Source organism: Pipra filicauda, unplaced genomic scaffold, assembly GCF_003945595.2.
Source record: "Pipra filicauda isolate LSUMZ 115617 unplaced genomic scaffold, ASM394559v2 scaffold116_size3395265_pilon, whole genome shotgun sequence".
In the NCBI taxonomy this organism is placed as follows: Eukaryota; Metazoa; Chordata; class Aves; order Passeriformes; family Pipridae; genus Pipra; species Pipra filicauda.
This window is the reverse complement of record NW_024103618.1, coordinates 1,838,592-1,853,536: the sequence shown is the minus strand read 5'-3', so window position 1 is coordinate 1,853,536 and position 14,945 is coordinate 1,838,592. Positions and strand designations below refer to the sequence as shown.

General features: G+C 36.4%; 1 protein-coding gene across 3 annotated transcripts in view; it reads left to right on the top strand.

Moving 5' to 3' along the window:
- The window catches only part of CORIN (corin, serine peptidase), a 121,799-nt gene that overhangs the window by 13,374 nt on the left and 93,480 nt on the right, over nt 1-14,945 (top strand). For all 3 annotated transcript variants that reach the window (XM_027717710.2, XM_027717708.2, XM_039385026.1), the window contains exons 2-3: nt 4,155-4,299; nt 9,764-10,216. In XM_027717710.2, coding sequence (XP_027573511.1) covers nt 4,155-4,299; nt 9,764-10,216 — 598 coding nt within the window. The remainder of the gene's footprint in view (nt 1-4,154; nt 4,300-9,763; nt 10,217-14,945) is intronic.

Genomic DNA, 14,945 nt, shown 5'->3' with positions numbered 1-14,945 from the left:
TAACGTAATCTGTCATTTCTCTGCTTTAATATGACAGGCATGTTGTTGAAATGACAGCCATGAGATCAAATTCTCCCCACATCTTGCAGAAAATAAGCTGTGAATTTTGGTCCAATTAATTTTTTGTATTTTTGTAGTCAGATGGGACTACGCACTTTTTCCGTCTCTTATTTTTTTCTGCCTCTGTAGTCTCAGAAAATAAACTGTGAGCAGTCTGATCCAGCAGTCCTAGATAAGCCTAGGATTTTTTAAAAATCTGCATTGAAATTATCTCAGTGTTACTTTATGGTCTATTTCCTTTATTGCAGTCATTATTGAAAGAATGGCACTCAGTTAAGGAATGGTTATCGTAATTTCATTAGGGACAGAACTTTTTAGCTGTCAGAAGAAATTATGGTTTTATGCATTTTCTCTTCTGACTATATTCTTGTTTAATACAAAACATGATTGTATTAAAAGCAAATGACCTGTTGCCTTAAAAATGAAACACTGACTTTTCCTAACTATAGTATACACAGTATTAAATTCAGAAAAATATTTCTTAAATCAAGTTTTCTAACAACAGTGGTAGAAAGAGAACTTGCACCAGTATTCTTCAAGTGTGGAGAGTATGTTTTGGTCCAATGCTGTTGCTAAATCTATTTTATGCTATAATCTCCAGCATTTAGGGTTGATTTCTTTCAGTGGGCCCACAAGGATTCTAATTCTAGATCTTCTTGTCCTTCCCTTGGAAAGGGAGATAAATGTGTATCTACCCAGCACCTCAGTCTTACAGACTTAGAGAATGAATCAGAGAAACTACAGAGAGAGTCGAGGGAGACTGGTTTCCTATCTTGGCCACTAATGTAGAAGCTTGAAGTGAGCTAAGGGAATAAGAATGTTGCACTTCTGTTTCCTTCTACAGGCCCATTTTTCTCTGAAGATTCCATTATTTATGCCTTTAGTCCATTATTTGTGCCTCTATTCCATTGTTTATTAGAACTGAGAGAACAGAACATGTCTGAAGTTTGTGCAGATACCACTGTCATACTAGAGCTCTTTAAACTGGTGCATATATTTGTGTATTGGCAAGAGGAAAAGAAACACTATTGGGGAATATATAAAACGTAGGTATAATTAATGCATTTATGTTTCTTAAACTCTCATTGAAGGTGTAGGAACCAATAGCACCATCTCCAGTTTTATTTTCATGTTCATCACAGAAATTGATGGAAAAAACTAATGTAGCTGTTCAAATGATAGAAAATTGGAAAACTGGAAAAATTAAGCTTGTGCTTGCCAAGTCACTGGTGATGATTTTAAATAGGTGTTTAGTGTTTTTCTTGAGGTCTTTTCCTGTAGAAGGGAAAAATACAACATGCTGTTCAGTTGCCTATAAATATTTACTTTGTTGTTTGTGCTGGTTTAAAGGTAAACCGACAGGAGAAATGAACCCAACTCAAAAGAGATTATAAATCAGAGCTACAATTTAATAAAAATAATACAATAAATACAATTATATGGACAAACAATTAGTTTAAACCCACAAAACCCAGATGTATAACCCAGTACGCTGGGGCACGAACAGAATGGTGTTCATTGGTCCCCGTGCTGAGCCGCATGTGGTCCCCCTGAGTCTAAAGTAAAAGGAAAGGAAGACCTGTTGGTGAGGGTGCTGGTTGCAGTCCGGTTGAGAGTGGTGGTTGCAGTCCGGTCAAGGTTCTGGTCCTCCTCTGGATCCGACAAGCGGGCCCAGAAGTCCCAAGACCCCAAGATTATATACACTCAGGTTCGAGTGGGAATGCCCAGTACCTCCCCCAGGGCAGGGGGTTCCACAATGGGTAACTGTGAGTTGTGAGATATTTTTGGAAACCTTGATGGCCCATTAGCAGACATGACCCCTCAGGCTGGGTTTGGAGGTGCTAATGACTTCCCGGAGGGGAGTTATCACACCTGAGTCATTGGTGTGAGGATAGGAACATCCTCCTATCTCACAGGTTCTTAACACCCACCTTGTAGCCTGAGGGGGTCAGGTGTGCTCTGGGCAGCTGCTGGAAATGGTCTATTGTTAACAGTTCCTGGAAATGACAGAGGGTGTAGAATACACAGTTTGGGTTACACCCACACCGTGATGAACTTGTCCCAGCTGCTCTAACTAGGACACTATTCTACAGAACTAGCAATTCATGGTGTTTAGAGAAACATGTCTATCACAATGCAATGTTCTTTTCTTGAGCAGTCACTGAAAGCAAATTTGGATACAACAGTCCATTTTAAAATCTGGGGCAATAAGTTGTCAATGCAAAGATTGAGATTTATTGTTGCTTCCAGGAGCTGACAAGATGGAAAACATTCAATGTTCTCTTTTAGTATTGAACATTTGTGTAAAATAAGTAGTATTCACAATGCCAGTAGACTTTAGAAAACATTTCTCACGTAAACAGAAGAAGCTCACTGTTTTAATTGGCACACACAATGTTTCTCCCAGGTTAACTCTGAGGCATCTATACAACAGTGGTGGTAACACTGCTCTCAGGTATACACTTGTGCTTGAGGTTATTAAGATCTCTTGGACCTCCAAAGTATTCAACATCACCCCCTCCTCACAAAAAGAGTCTAAAAGTAAGGATGGTTATAATTGTGTTATTTATTGATAAGGATTTTACTCCTAAGACAAACTCTTTGGGGAGTCATGGGTCAGAACTTACCTAGTACTACACTGGATAGAGTTGGGCACTTTTGCTTGGGATTTGCAATGAGTGCATCTTGGCTGGGAGTCATTCCTTTAGGAAAATGAGCTGGATATTATATTTGTTTGTCTTAAAGAAACTAACAATCAGCTCCCACGTGCCCTAATCACTGGGCTGTGTAACGATGGTCCTGCTCCTTGTTGTCTGCTCCAGCAGAAATGGGTTCTTTCTTACAGAATATCATGATTTCAAAGGATAGGGTGCTCTGCTTCATGAGGAGTCTGTGTTCATGTGGTAATGATATTCTGCTGAATTAAGATATATTTCAACTTCCATTTGTGCCAGTCAGTCTGACAACCTGCTCTTTACAGAAAGGCACGCAAAGCAGAGCCAGATAACACACAGAGACTGGCATTTACAAGACTAATACTATGCATGTTGTAGACCTCAGTCACTTGAGATTCTTTGGGGAGAAGCTGTCAGGGTAATGGATGCATTTACACTTGGTTCCTGTCACCATCAACTTTGATGTGATTGATCTTCCTGACAAAGAGGATAAACTATTAGTCATCCTTTGGGAAGACATTGTCTGGAATTAATAATCCTATCACCTAGATTCACCTTATCACAGGGAAAATTTTATTTTTTAGTCAATTTCAAATAAAAATGTATTGACCTCACAACAGCTTCAATCTTGCTGTTAAGTATTAACTTGGAGTTTTGGTTTTGCTTCTGTTTAAAAAGTATGACATTTCTCCAGTATATGAGATCATAGTCTTAATGGAGCTAGGTTTAAAAAAAAATATATAAAATACATGTTTAGGCTTTTGCAAAGGTTTGAATTTTTGTACTTTTTGCAGATCAGTTGAATTCAGAAAATCATTTTTCTTCATTCTTCTTTGTTGCATTCATCGAACAGAAAATATGAGCTGCAAACTCTACAGAATACTGTAATAAGTTATAATTTTGTAAAGTACTCAAAAAATTAGAGAGCATTATTGTGCATAGTAAGTGGAATGGTCCTTAACACTTCTGTTGTCACTTAAAACAAAGATTATAATAGTTCTTTAATTCCTTAATAAGAGAAACTTAAGAACCTGGAGGTCTTGACTAATTAGTAATGGGTTATTTTTAATTGTAAATAAAACTGTATTTAGCTTTATTGCTTAAATTTATTATGTATTTTCCATTTGTTTCAAATGAAATGCCTATCCAACTTCCAGTTCATCAGAAATGCTTAGAAATTTCAACGAAGCTGTAAGTCTGTGGATATTGGATAAAGTTAACTAAATTATACGGATTACACTAGGCTGTCTGCCGGAAAGAAAGTTTACGTACAACTTGTCATTAAGAACCTATAAGCCATTTATAGCATATATTTAAATCATGTAGCTGTTCTGTGTAATAGGGAGGGAGGACTGCTATTGAAAACATTGGAGTTACTAATTGACACCATAATGATAAAGTTGCTTTTTTGTTTTTCAGGTCTTAGGAACAGATGAGGATAATATGGGGGATGGTTGCTCTCAGAAACTGGCTTCGGCCAAGTTCCTTCGACTTTTGCTCCTAATACTGATTCCTTGCATCTGTGCCCTTATCCTTTTGCTGGTGATTCTGCTTACCTTTGTAGGTGAGTGCTAATGGAGTAAATTGGCACTTTTTAAGTTAAGGAGACTAGAACTAAGACCACATTCTCAAGTGCTAATATAACTGTGGACATTAAACATGTATCTTAGCACATCTACCTAACCAGTTAATCTACCTAATGACTGCTTGTTGCAGAGAAATAAATACACTATTTAGATTTATATATTTAAAACATATTTAAAGTACCAATGAGGAAACCATCTCTGATTTTCTCAAGGTAGCATTTTCTTTTGAGAAGCATGTAGCATGTAGATAATTTTCAGAAGTCATTTTACAAGTACAGAAAGATATTTATGTTAGAACTTTAGATCACTGTCACTGGAATTGAATATTTATCCCTTTATGTTATATGCTTGTATGCAAATCTGATTCTTATTTTCAAGTGAAATTTAATTTTTAAATAGCCACAAATCTTTCTGAATCTGTTCTACAAAATATTACTGTTTTACTAAGGAAAACTATGTTCATTTCTTCTAAATATGGAATACGTATTAATGCAGAACCCCAAGCATGTTTTGTGGAAACTGGTTCCAGGTATATTACATTTCATAATGGCTTAGTCTGTTACATAATTCTGTGTCTGTTACACAATTAAAAGGTGCTAATTTATTACCATAAATTTTTTAAAAATCTTCCTTTCGTTACCTTTAGAGAAGGCTGACATATCATTAAATTGCTTCAACTACAGCATGAAAAAGACAGTAATACTAAGTTAAAGCATTGCTTTTTTAGAGAAAAAAAAGAAAAAAAATAATCTACTTTCAGTGCTGAGGGGTGTTGAGCTTTTTGCCTTTTTTATTTTGTTAATGAGAATATTTTCTAGTTGGGCTTCCCTAAGTACTTCAGAAGCACACCTGTAACAAGTGGGATAATGTATGAAGTATACAGATATATATCAATTTTCTGATTTTAAATACACCAATTTCAATACACATCAAACAGTCAAACAGTTAGCAAGGACAGGAGGAAACATGTCTCAGTAGCACTGTCAAGACAACTTAAACCTGTTTTCTCAATTCAGTCTGTAAAGGATTTGCAGCAAGACATTGTGGGCCTGTTATTTTCATTTAGTTTAAGTTAGGGAAGTAAAAAAAACTCCAAAGCTAGTGAATGTTATGATTGACAAGTAAGTCTTGGGTTTTATCTCTCAACTAAGAACAGTCTGAAATGGATTAAGATCAAGTCTGGCAATTAGGAAATATGATGCCATTCAATTTGCTTTCCTTATGTTTAGCATTCCATTTGTATCCTTCATATCCTCTGCCCTAGATTTTCATTCTTTAGTGAGAAAGCAGATAAAAAAGCAGGTGTATTTACATCAGCTCTACTCAGTCTCCTCCTGAGGCACGTATCGACATAACACTCTTTAAAATGCATTAAAGCCTCTGAGAAATGGGACCTGTTCTGATCCTACTTACATAGCAAAAATCAGGACTATCTCCTCTTAATTCAGTGAAATTACTGTAGGGTAAAGAATAAGGCTTGGTGTTATAACCCAAGTCTAAAACTGGCAAAGCTCCCTTCAGGAGCATCCTTTGAATTAACATATTATAATTTAGTATTCTCAGCAGCTTTCGTTTTCTATGCATTGGTAGCTTAGAAGCAAATATGTTTGATGACTAGAATGAAATGAACAAATTCTGTGGACCTCTTTAAAGTGTGTGTAATATAGTCTGTTTTAGTTACTGAGAATACACTATATCCAGAATAGTACTTCATATTCATTTCAGATCAATAATAACTGAATTCTGTTACAGTCTAATATTGATATGAAGTCTTACAGTGTATGAAAGAAGTTGATAGTCCTCACCAGCTAAGAGAAATTATTTAATATACGGGTAATTACAGTTTTAATTTTTTTTCCAAAAACGAAGGAGTTAAAATCTGTGGTTGTCATTCTAGTGTCTTTCATTGGTGCATAAAACATAAATAGAAAACTCCAGTCTATCCTTAAGAACCTTATGAACTTTTTTAGGTTTGACTTTGGTAATTAATTCATCAGGAAATTAGACCTTTTATATTTTGAAAGAAAGTGTTTTGTTTCCTGTGGTAAGTTTGTGGGTAATTATTCTTTTACTTCTGTAATATTTTTTAATTAAATGAGGCATATACACATGAAAAAGTGTGCGTGCACCTGAGAACTTTTCTATTCATTTTCCTTTCCATCTCTTTTGTTGCCTGCATGTCATTGCAAGCTCTGATGTTGAAGAAACAGAAAAGTTGGTGTGGGAGAAAGGTGACAGGAAGAACAATACCTTTATACTGTAGTAATGGAAAATATCCTACTTGAGGTGTCATGGGGCCCTGTTTTCAGAATATGACATTAATCAATCTTGCAAAAATTTTTTACCTTCCAAGTATTCAAGATCCAAAGCCCTTGAAAAAGTAATTTTGTAGAACTGTGTACAAAGAAATGACAAAGCAAATTATGAGTCGAGATACATGTGATTTTGACTAAAAATGCAAGAAACTTTTAGGTCCATAGAAGAAAAGAGCAATCTGAGTTGTTTAGTTTTGATTTGTCTTAAGTGCTTACATTCTGGCTCTGCATACTCTGCTGTCTCTCACCAGGAGTCAACCTCTAGGAGAAAACCTTGTAAGGAATGAATGTTGTTTCACTCCTGGAAGTAGAGGCATTACCAGTTACTTTGAAGGAAGTCTAGCCTTTAGACCATGACCATAGTAATTTGTTGAAAGCCTGTGGTACATCAGAGGAGAGAAGGGAGTAGGAATATTGCTTGCGTTGAACTGTCGAAGACCTAACATTCCAGATCTTGACTATGAAGACCTAACTCAGCAATATAAATTTGAAGGGGGAAGAAAAGGCTAGATTATATATGATTAAGATTACTGATATCTTACAATTACACTTGACTCCTATAGACCTCAAGAGCCTTCTAATAAGACTGGTCCATAATTTTTTGCTGGGGATTATAGTTAGTGTAGTATAGTATGGAATGGTACAGTGCAGTATAGTACAGTATAATTTCATCACTTTCCAGAAAAACAAACAATAACTGAATGCATGGTTTGAACAGCTAAATGTTTCTTGAAAATGGAGAGATGTACGATCCCCTTCAAATTGTGTTAGAATCTGTAGTCTATGTCTCTTTTTGTTGAAAAAAACCAGAAAAAAATCCTTAAGTGATGAATAGTATCCAAATATTGCAAAGGTGAAAATTAGCATATTTGTTAGAATGAAAAATTTCCAACATTTCATTCTTATCCTTACAGAGAGAAAGTGTTCTAAACTACTCGAAACATTGTTTTTAAAAAGTCCTTCATAGCTGGTAGGCATTATACCAAATTAATTTTTTTTTGATTGAACCATAATTGCTTCTCGTTGCAGTTATTTATCTGGGAAAACAGAATGCTTTATAGTTATAGTCCCATAAAGGAAAATCAGTTATGTTTATTTTATAGTGATAAATGCATTCCACGGTAGATGTTGCATTCCTCCCATCCCTTCACATGAGTGTCCTCAAATCATACTTAGATGGTCTTCTTCTATCTCCTGCTAATACCCATCCACAACTAATGCTTTGTCTATTTTTTCTGTAGAAATCAGAACAAGTGTTATGACACATATAAAGAGGGGTTTCATCTATGTCAGACTTTTCCAGTCCAGATGTAATTTTTGGGCACATGGTCACATTGCAGGACCATATCAAATAAGCCTGCCTTTCAGGCAAGCAGCATACCCTTTCATCTATGCACAGTGTTAGGCATTTACGCATTTTGCAAAAATAGTATTTTAAATATCTCTTAGTCTGCCAGCCCTGGTGGGAATGAAGATCCTTCACAGAATAAACATCAGGAAAAGTTCATTTTAGTAAAACTGCTTGGCTTAGCTTTGTCAGCTGAGATAATACAATTAGGAAGGCCTTTTATGTAGAAGAGGTTCATTGTGTTGTCCACCTGTGAAAAAGAGTTGTTATCACTAGGAAACTGTGAAAATAGAACAAAAAATGGCATTGTTGGAAAGATGGGCTGAAGAAGCAAACAAGCCTTTGGGGATCTCAGTGAAAGAAGTAGATGACCTTATAAGTAGTGATAGACATAGCTTTTATTTGTAGTTCCAGAAAACGAATAAAATAAGTCTGAGTGAGGAGAGTACAGAATCCAGTTAGTAGTTTCATATTTTGCTTCACAGTATTTATTTGTCCGAAGGGGTTTTTAAAATTTCTTTCAAGAGTTTACCTGTCTTGAAATGTATTGTCTGCTATTTTGCTGAGTGATGTAGAAATACCTAATCATTTTAACTTTAATTTAAAATCATTATTAATAGCTCTTTGGGACCAATGTTTTAGAGACTTTTTCTATTTTTATGCTGAGTGGAGGAGAAGAGATGAGTCCAGGGAGGAGCAGAGAGAATGTGAAAAAATACCTTCAGCTATTATGCACTTTGTCAAAGGAGTTAAAAAAGCTTGTTTTAACTTTTTGAAAACTGCAAAAAATCTAGTGAAGTTTGAAACTTGAAACAAACTAGGCTTCTGAATTATAGAAATTCAAGGCTTTATTTGGAAACAAAGCATCCAAAAAAAGCTACATTTAAGTAAGCACAATTTCTGAACACAACCACTCACAATTCCTTAGGCTTTAGCAAATTATATTAATAGTGGTCCTTATTTGTGCAACTGCAACACATTCATTCTTCCTACTTGGCCTGACCAGAGGACTCAAACAAACAAACTTGCTGCTGAAATAATTTGCAGGTGGGAGATTTTCAGTTGCTTCTGTAAAATACACACAGTAAATTCCTCCAAATACCAATGAATTATTTGAATTATTTGAAATATTTGCTGGTGGAAAAACAGGAACCTTAATATGTGTATATATATATAAAGTTTCCCTTGGTTCTTCTAGTAGAAGTTCGACATAAAGATTTATTCACAATCAGGGATCTTTGTTTACCAGTGGTAGTTAAATTACATAATCCTATATATCTCTTTCCATTTTAAAAGTTAGTGAATATAAAATATATTAAAAATGTATTGGTTCCCTTGAAGCTTCAGAGTTAGATTTCTGAAGATGTTGACACTATGAAAACAAGAGATGATTCAATTTAAAAAGAGAAAAAAATAGTATTGTCAGTCTTGTTAACACTACAATAGAACGAAAGCACATTAGAGCTACTTGAAATTGCACTCTATAGTTTTAAATGTGTAAGAGTTCTATAACTAAATGACTGTAAGTAAGGTTAAAATATTTGAAGCTCGTGGAACCATTTGTTTCTTTATTTATCCTGCAGTAGCCATAGCTTTTGTTTTATGTGCTACTGTTATTTTCTTGCTACATTCTTAAATTTAGTTATCTTTAACTTGGAAATAAATGTTACTTTTAAATCTATGTCATTATATTTATTATTAACCTGCCAAAACAGATTGGTAACACTTGTTCTTCCAGGTGATGGATGGTAATTTTGGTACTTTTTTTCTTTCTTCTAGGGGTGTTAGAAAAAACATGCTTTTATTCAAATGGAACTGAGGTCATCACAGTTAATGGTGACTTCGAAACATATGATGATCTTCTGCCAAACATGATTGAAAACAGTTCCAAGACTGATCTCACAATGGATCTCAGCACACAGCCTTCTTCCTGGACCACCACACTTTTATCCCACATTGACCAAATGAACAAGAACTCAAACATGTTTAGAGAGTCTTTCCAGGAAAATTCATTTGGTCTCCCAACTCAAGCCACAGTGCTCAGTCGTCAGCCTACAAATGATGCTGCTTTGTCAGAGGGCTCTGAAGACAACACCCAGCTGTTTGCCACTGCAGAGGAGGTGACTTTGTGGTCTACAGATGAATCCTTTAACAACATAGAGAGGATGACCACTCCACCAGTATTAAGTCCTGCCCGTCCATCTGCATCACAAAAAATGTATCAGAAAAAAAGTAAGTTTACTTTTCATTTGGCTCCATAATTCCGATTCAAAAACTACAGAGCATACTGTTGACATGCTTTCCAATGTGTTCCTGTGAGTTCTAAAGCATGTGTCCCTTTTGATAATTTGTCATGCACATTACACGTTGCAAGCCAGTGGTTTCTTATCAGAACATTTGATCGACCTTTTGAGGAAGATGCAGTAAATTCTTTCATGTATGAAAAATTACAATACATTTTTCAAATGGTGGTAATAATTAATGCTTGCCAAGGCTGAAAATGAGTTATTGCAGGCTGTATTAAGTTTGTAGGTTGAATTTTCTGTTTCTTTAGAACTATGTATGTGGCAGATAAAAGTTGGGAAATAGTTCAGTTTTGTCTTTTCCTTGTTCTTTCTCAAGTGAAGTAAAAGTAGGGAAAACCTTGCAATAAGACTTTCTTTTTTTAAAACCTGTTACACAGAAAATATTGCTTTTGAAAGTGTTACAGTGATATGTTATTTTCTTACTCCAAAATTAGCTTTTAAAAAAACAACCTTATTGTAAATCACTAATTTGTCAGTTGTTTCTTCTTCCCCCTAGACTGTAGTGACTTCACAGGCCATTTGAATGGTGCAGGCTTTCTGTAGGTTCTGTTTCCTAAGTGATGTTTCTTATACAGATTTATCTCTTTTTCTCTCCCTGCACCCCAAACAGAGCAAATATATATAAATGCACACTTGAATCCTATTAGTGATTCATTTATTTACTTCTTTTGGCAACTTGGCTAGTTATGATTGTGCCCAGGAACAGCAACAGTGCATAGTGAGCTACACCACAGGTATTTTCATCATCATAAATGAGATACCTATTTTAGATAGACGTAACAGTATAAACCCCTTTTCCCTTGTCTTATTGTGTTGGAACGAACTCTTTTGAGATGTGTGCATATGTAATACTATATGTATGTGTATGGGACGTGATATTTTTCCCTCCTACGATGCTGACGCAAGGTAGTGCTGCAGTGGTTTAGGACAGCCTTAGGCCTGGATTTCTAACCTTTCAAATATTTGGGGTTTGGTATTATATAGAGAGGTGCTTTTAGCCTATGAAGGACTTTCTAAGTATGTGTTCTATTTTGATATGTTCAGTACATTCCAACAGCATTATGACTGCATGTATATTCAGTCAGTGTGACTACTTGGAATTCTATTGTGAGGTAGTTTCTTCTGTGTAAAGAGAAAAGAATAAAAGCTTTTCAAAGACAAATTTGAAATACCACAGGTTTCTTAAAAAAACAGAAAACAACAACAACAACCAACCAACAAACATCCCAAACTGAGATATTTGTAGCTAGGTTTTTCTCTGCCTATCAGAAACATCAGGAATTAGTGTGCTACTAATCAATAACCTCTCAGTCTTTGATTCCACCTACAAGTGTTTTGCTTATCTGTATTCATGTGGACGTTAGCTTAATTTTGTGTGTAGATACATAAAAATATGTTTGTGTATACATATACATATACATATACATATACATATACATATACATACATATACATGCACACGTACATACAAATATGTATATTAGGGATCCAGAAGAATTTGATCTTAGAGTAATTATGTGTTACCATGGCTGTCCAAGGCATAGAGGACTAAAAAGCAGGGGATTTTGACTAGCACATAGTACCCCTCACTACCTTTCTTGTTCTGGCCTTTGTAAATTAACTCCTTATATTCATCTTTGGTCTCTTTGATCTCTCTTTTCCTACTAAGCTTTGCTTCTTGGAGAGAACCGTAAAGTAACAGAGAAGGTGGTCTAATGTCTATAGGAAGTTCTTATGTATTCTAATGTGGAGGGAGATGAGGTACAATTGGGAGATGAGGTATAAACCTCATCTCATAGCAAAACTGGAATAGTCTGTTGGAATAAAAATGATTTTTTTGGGACAAGTAAAACTTAAAGACCACATAGGAATGGTAGTAGTAGATCAAATTAAGTCTCTCTTGCTTAGTGTCTGAATCCAACTGTGAACATTGGCACATGCCTGAAGAAGAATAAACTAGGTCTAGCATACTGAGACACTTCAGCATTACATGGCAGCAGATTCCAGTGATCTGCAGTGAGTCCCGATAAGCATTCTCCCATGAACTGATGTAATCACTTTTGAACCCATGTAAAACAGAGATTTGAGCTTTTTAAGTGTATCTCATAAGGAAATTAACCTCTAAATGAAGTGTGAGGCTGATGTTCTTTCATGAATGCACACTAGCAAATCATCCATCAGTACAAATTTCATCTGGTTCAAATGTGGGGAAGTGAATGCATTTCTGTTGATTTAGTAAGCATGAATAACTTGGACTTTATGCTGATTTTATACAGGATGTCGAAAGACAAATGAACAGAGACTGCCAGTGCAAAGCCAACTAGACAAAATTCTCTGAACAGATTTGGACTGACATTCCTGTGGCTGTTATGTTTTTGGTCTGATACTAGTATCCCTAGCACTGGATTTGCTTTATTGGTGAACCACAGCTTCAATAAAAGACATTAATTAGAGAAATTATCAGCATTGTGACCATATGGTATTCAGTCAAGACTTCAAAATAACACAAGTAAGACATTGCTGAGTTACTAACTGGAGAGGAATGATGAAATTTAGCACATATGACATCAATTATTTAAAAAGTCCTTGAAGCAAAAGGAAGTTCTTTGGCAGAAGTTCTAGTAAAGAGTAGGTTAGTGGGTGAATAGGAATGAATGATACAAAAAGGAAGAGATGAAGAAGTTCATTTTCATTTTTCCAGGGAAAGCAATGCCTCACACATTTATTAGAGAGGAGTCAGTGAAAATGCTGGTTAATACAACATACTTATCTTTTCAAAATGCTGTTAACAACAGTCATCACTGAGAAGTCTTAAAGACACTCTTCTCACACACTACATGTTCATTAAGAGACAGGAGGAAAATTAAGAATCAGTGGTTAGGCTCCAGAGTGAAGAGGGCTACTGATGGAGTCTTACAGACAGTGTTTTCTGATCAGGCAAAACAGTGAATAGTGAAGTAACATTTCTGCTAATACAGATTTGTCTGTCTAAAATGAATAGTTGGGAATCACATAAAGGTCTCATAGGGAGACAGTGACTGATAAAATGTGCAGATGACTTTGTGCTGATAGATGCAAAAGAATGCTGGAGAGTGGGGAACAACGCTAGCTCTGTTGAATACATTGTTGGACTCTCAGCTAGCGTTGCCACCAGAAAAGGGACCTGATGGTTTGCTGCAGTCAGCATTCTGGCTCCACGACTGTCAAGAAGGCAAATGGTGTTAGGCATTGTCATGAAGTCTACAAAGGACAAAACAGAAAATCTCACTACATCACTGTATAACTTCAGAAAGATAATAGTAGAATCAAAAAAGGCAAATAGCAGCCAAGTAGACCAGTAGAGACATGGAATGACGTAGATGTGGGGAGGCACTACATAGGAGGAAGACACTGTTTTCCTTCTGGAAAACAGCTGGCTTAGGAGTAAGTGACTGTGGTAGACATTCATACCTTTTTGAGTGTGTCTTGGTGAAACAGAACAGTTACTCACTGTTTTTCATTATATCAGGAGTTGCCCTTTTTTTTTTCCTATCAGACAGTAAGTTAAAAAAAGAAAAAGGAAACAGTATGGAACTCTTTACCACAGGATGATGAGAAAACCTGAAAGTATGAAAATACTTGGAGAACCTCATGACTGGTTGGTCTACTGGTGCTTTTAGACACAATAGTCCAGGTGCAACCTCTGACTTGTGAAGACTCAAGATTTTACATTGCCAGAAGTCGTTGTTATACTCCTAGATGTTTGTTCCTTATATTTGCCCAATATTACTAGAATTTTTTCTTGGAAATATAATGCTGGCCTCTATCAAAGACCAGCTTCTGAGTAAAGTGTATCCTGTGTTACCTCTCTGTTGGAAAGCAAGTGAAGAAATATGTTTTTTCTGTTGAGGCATTTGATTTTGTGTGAGTTCATGTTTAAATGTTTTCTGAAGGCATGGGCCGTGGTCCTCAGTCATGAGAATGGTTCATTGGAGAGTTTTCTGATAGCAAAAACATCAGGAAGGGAGTCTTAGGTGAATCAATAGGTTTAGTAGTGTTTATTCTTGCAATTTAGAAGTATATGCAGTATATTCTGTTCATCTGTCAGTCAATGCTTAGCAGAAAAAAACCCACATTAAATAGTAATTATCGTAAAGAATAAAGGATGTTTTTCCATGATAAGTATTAGCACTTCACTGACACTTCTTTCTCTTTGAAACGAAAGCAGACTGCAGTTAGGCAGTAAAGTGAGAGACTGCATTCAAATGAAGCAGACACCCTGTGCTGTAATACTGCTAATTTGAGGGGACAGGAAGGAGAAGAGCGAGCAAGAGTTGACATTCTTCCTAGAAAAACATCTAGGAATATGCACTGGGACAAGAGGTATTAGTATGTGATTTTGTTTCCCACTCTCACTAGTGTACACGTGCCTGTGCATATTTAACATCCCTTTATTCTTTTGTGCCGCTTCTCCCGCCGCTCCGCCGCCGCCACCACGAGAGGGCGCCGCTGCCGCGGGTCCCGAGCCCCGCGGGGCCGGAGCGCGACCGGGAGCGGCCCCGGGAGCGGGGCAGAGGGCGCTCCGGGGGGAAACGCGGGCACCGGCCTCGCCTGCTGGGAGAGGCCGGGAATGGGCGGCTGCGGAGAAGGACGGGCAGCCACCCCCGGGTGTTAGT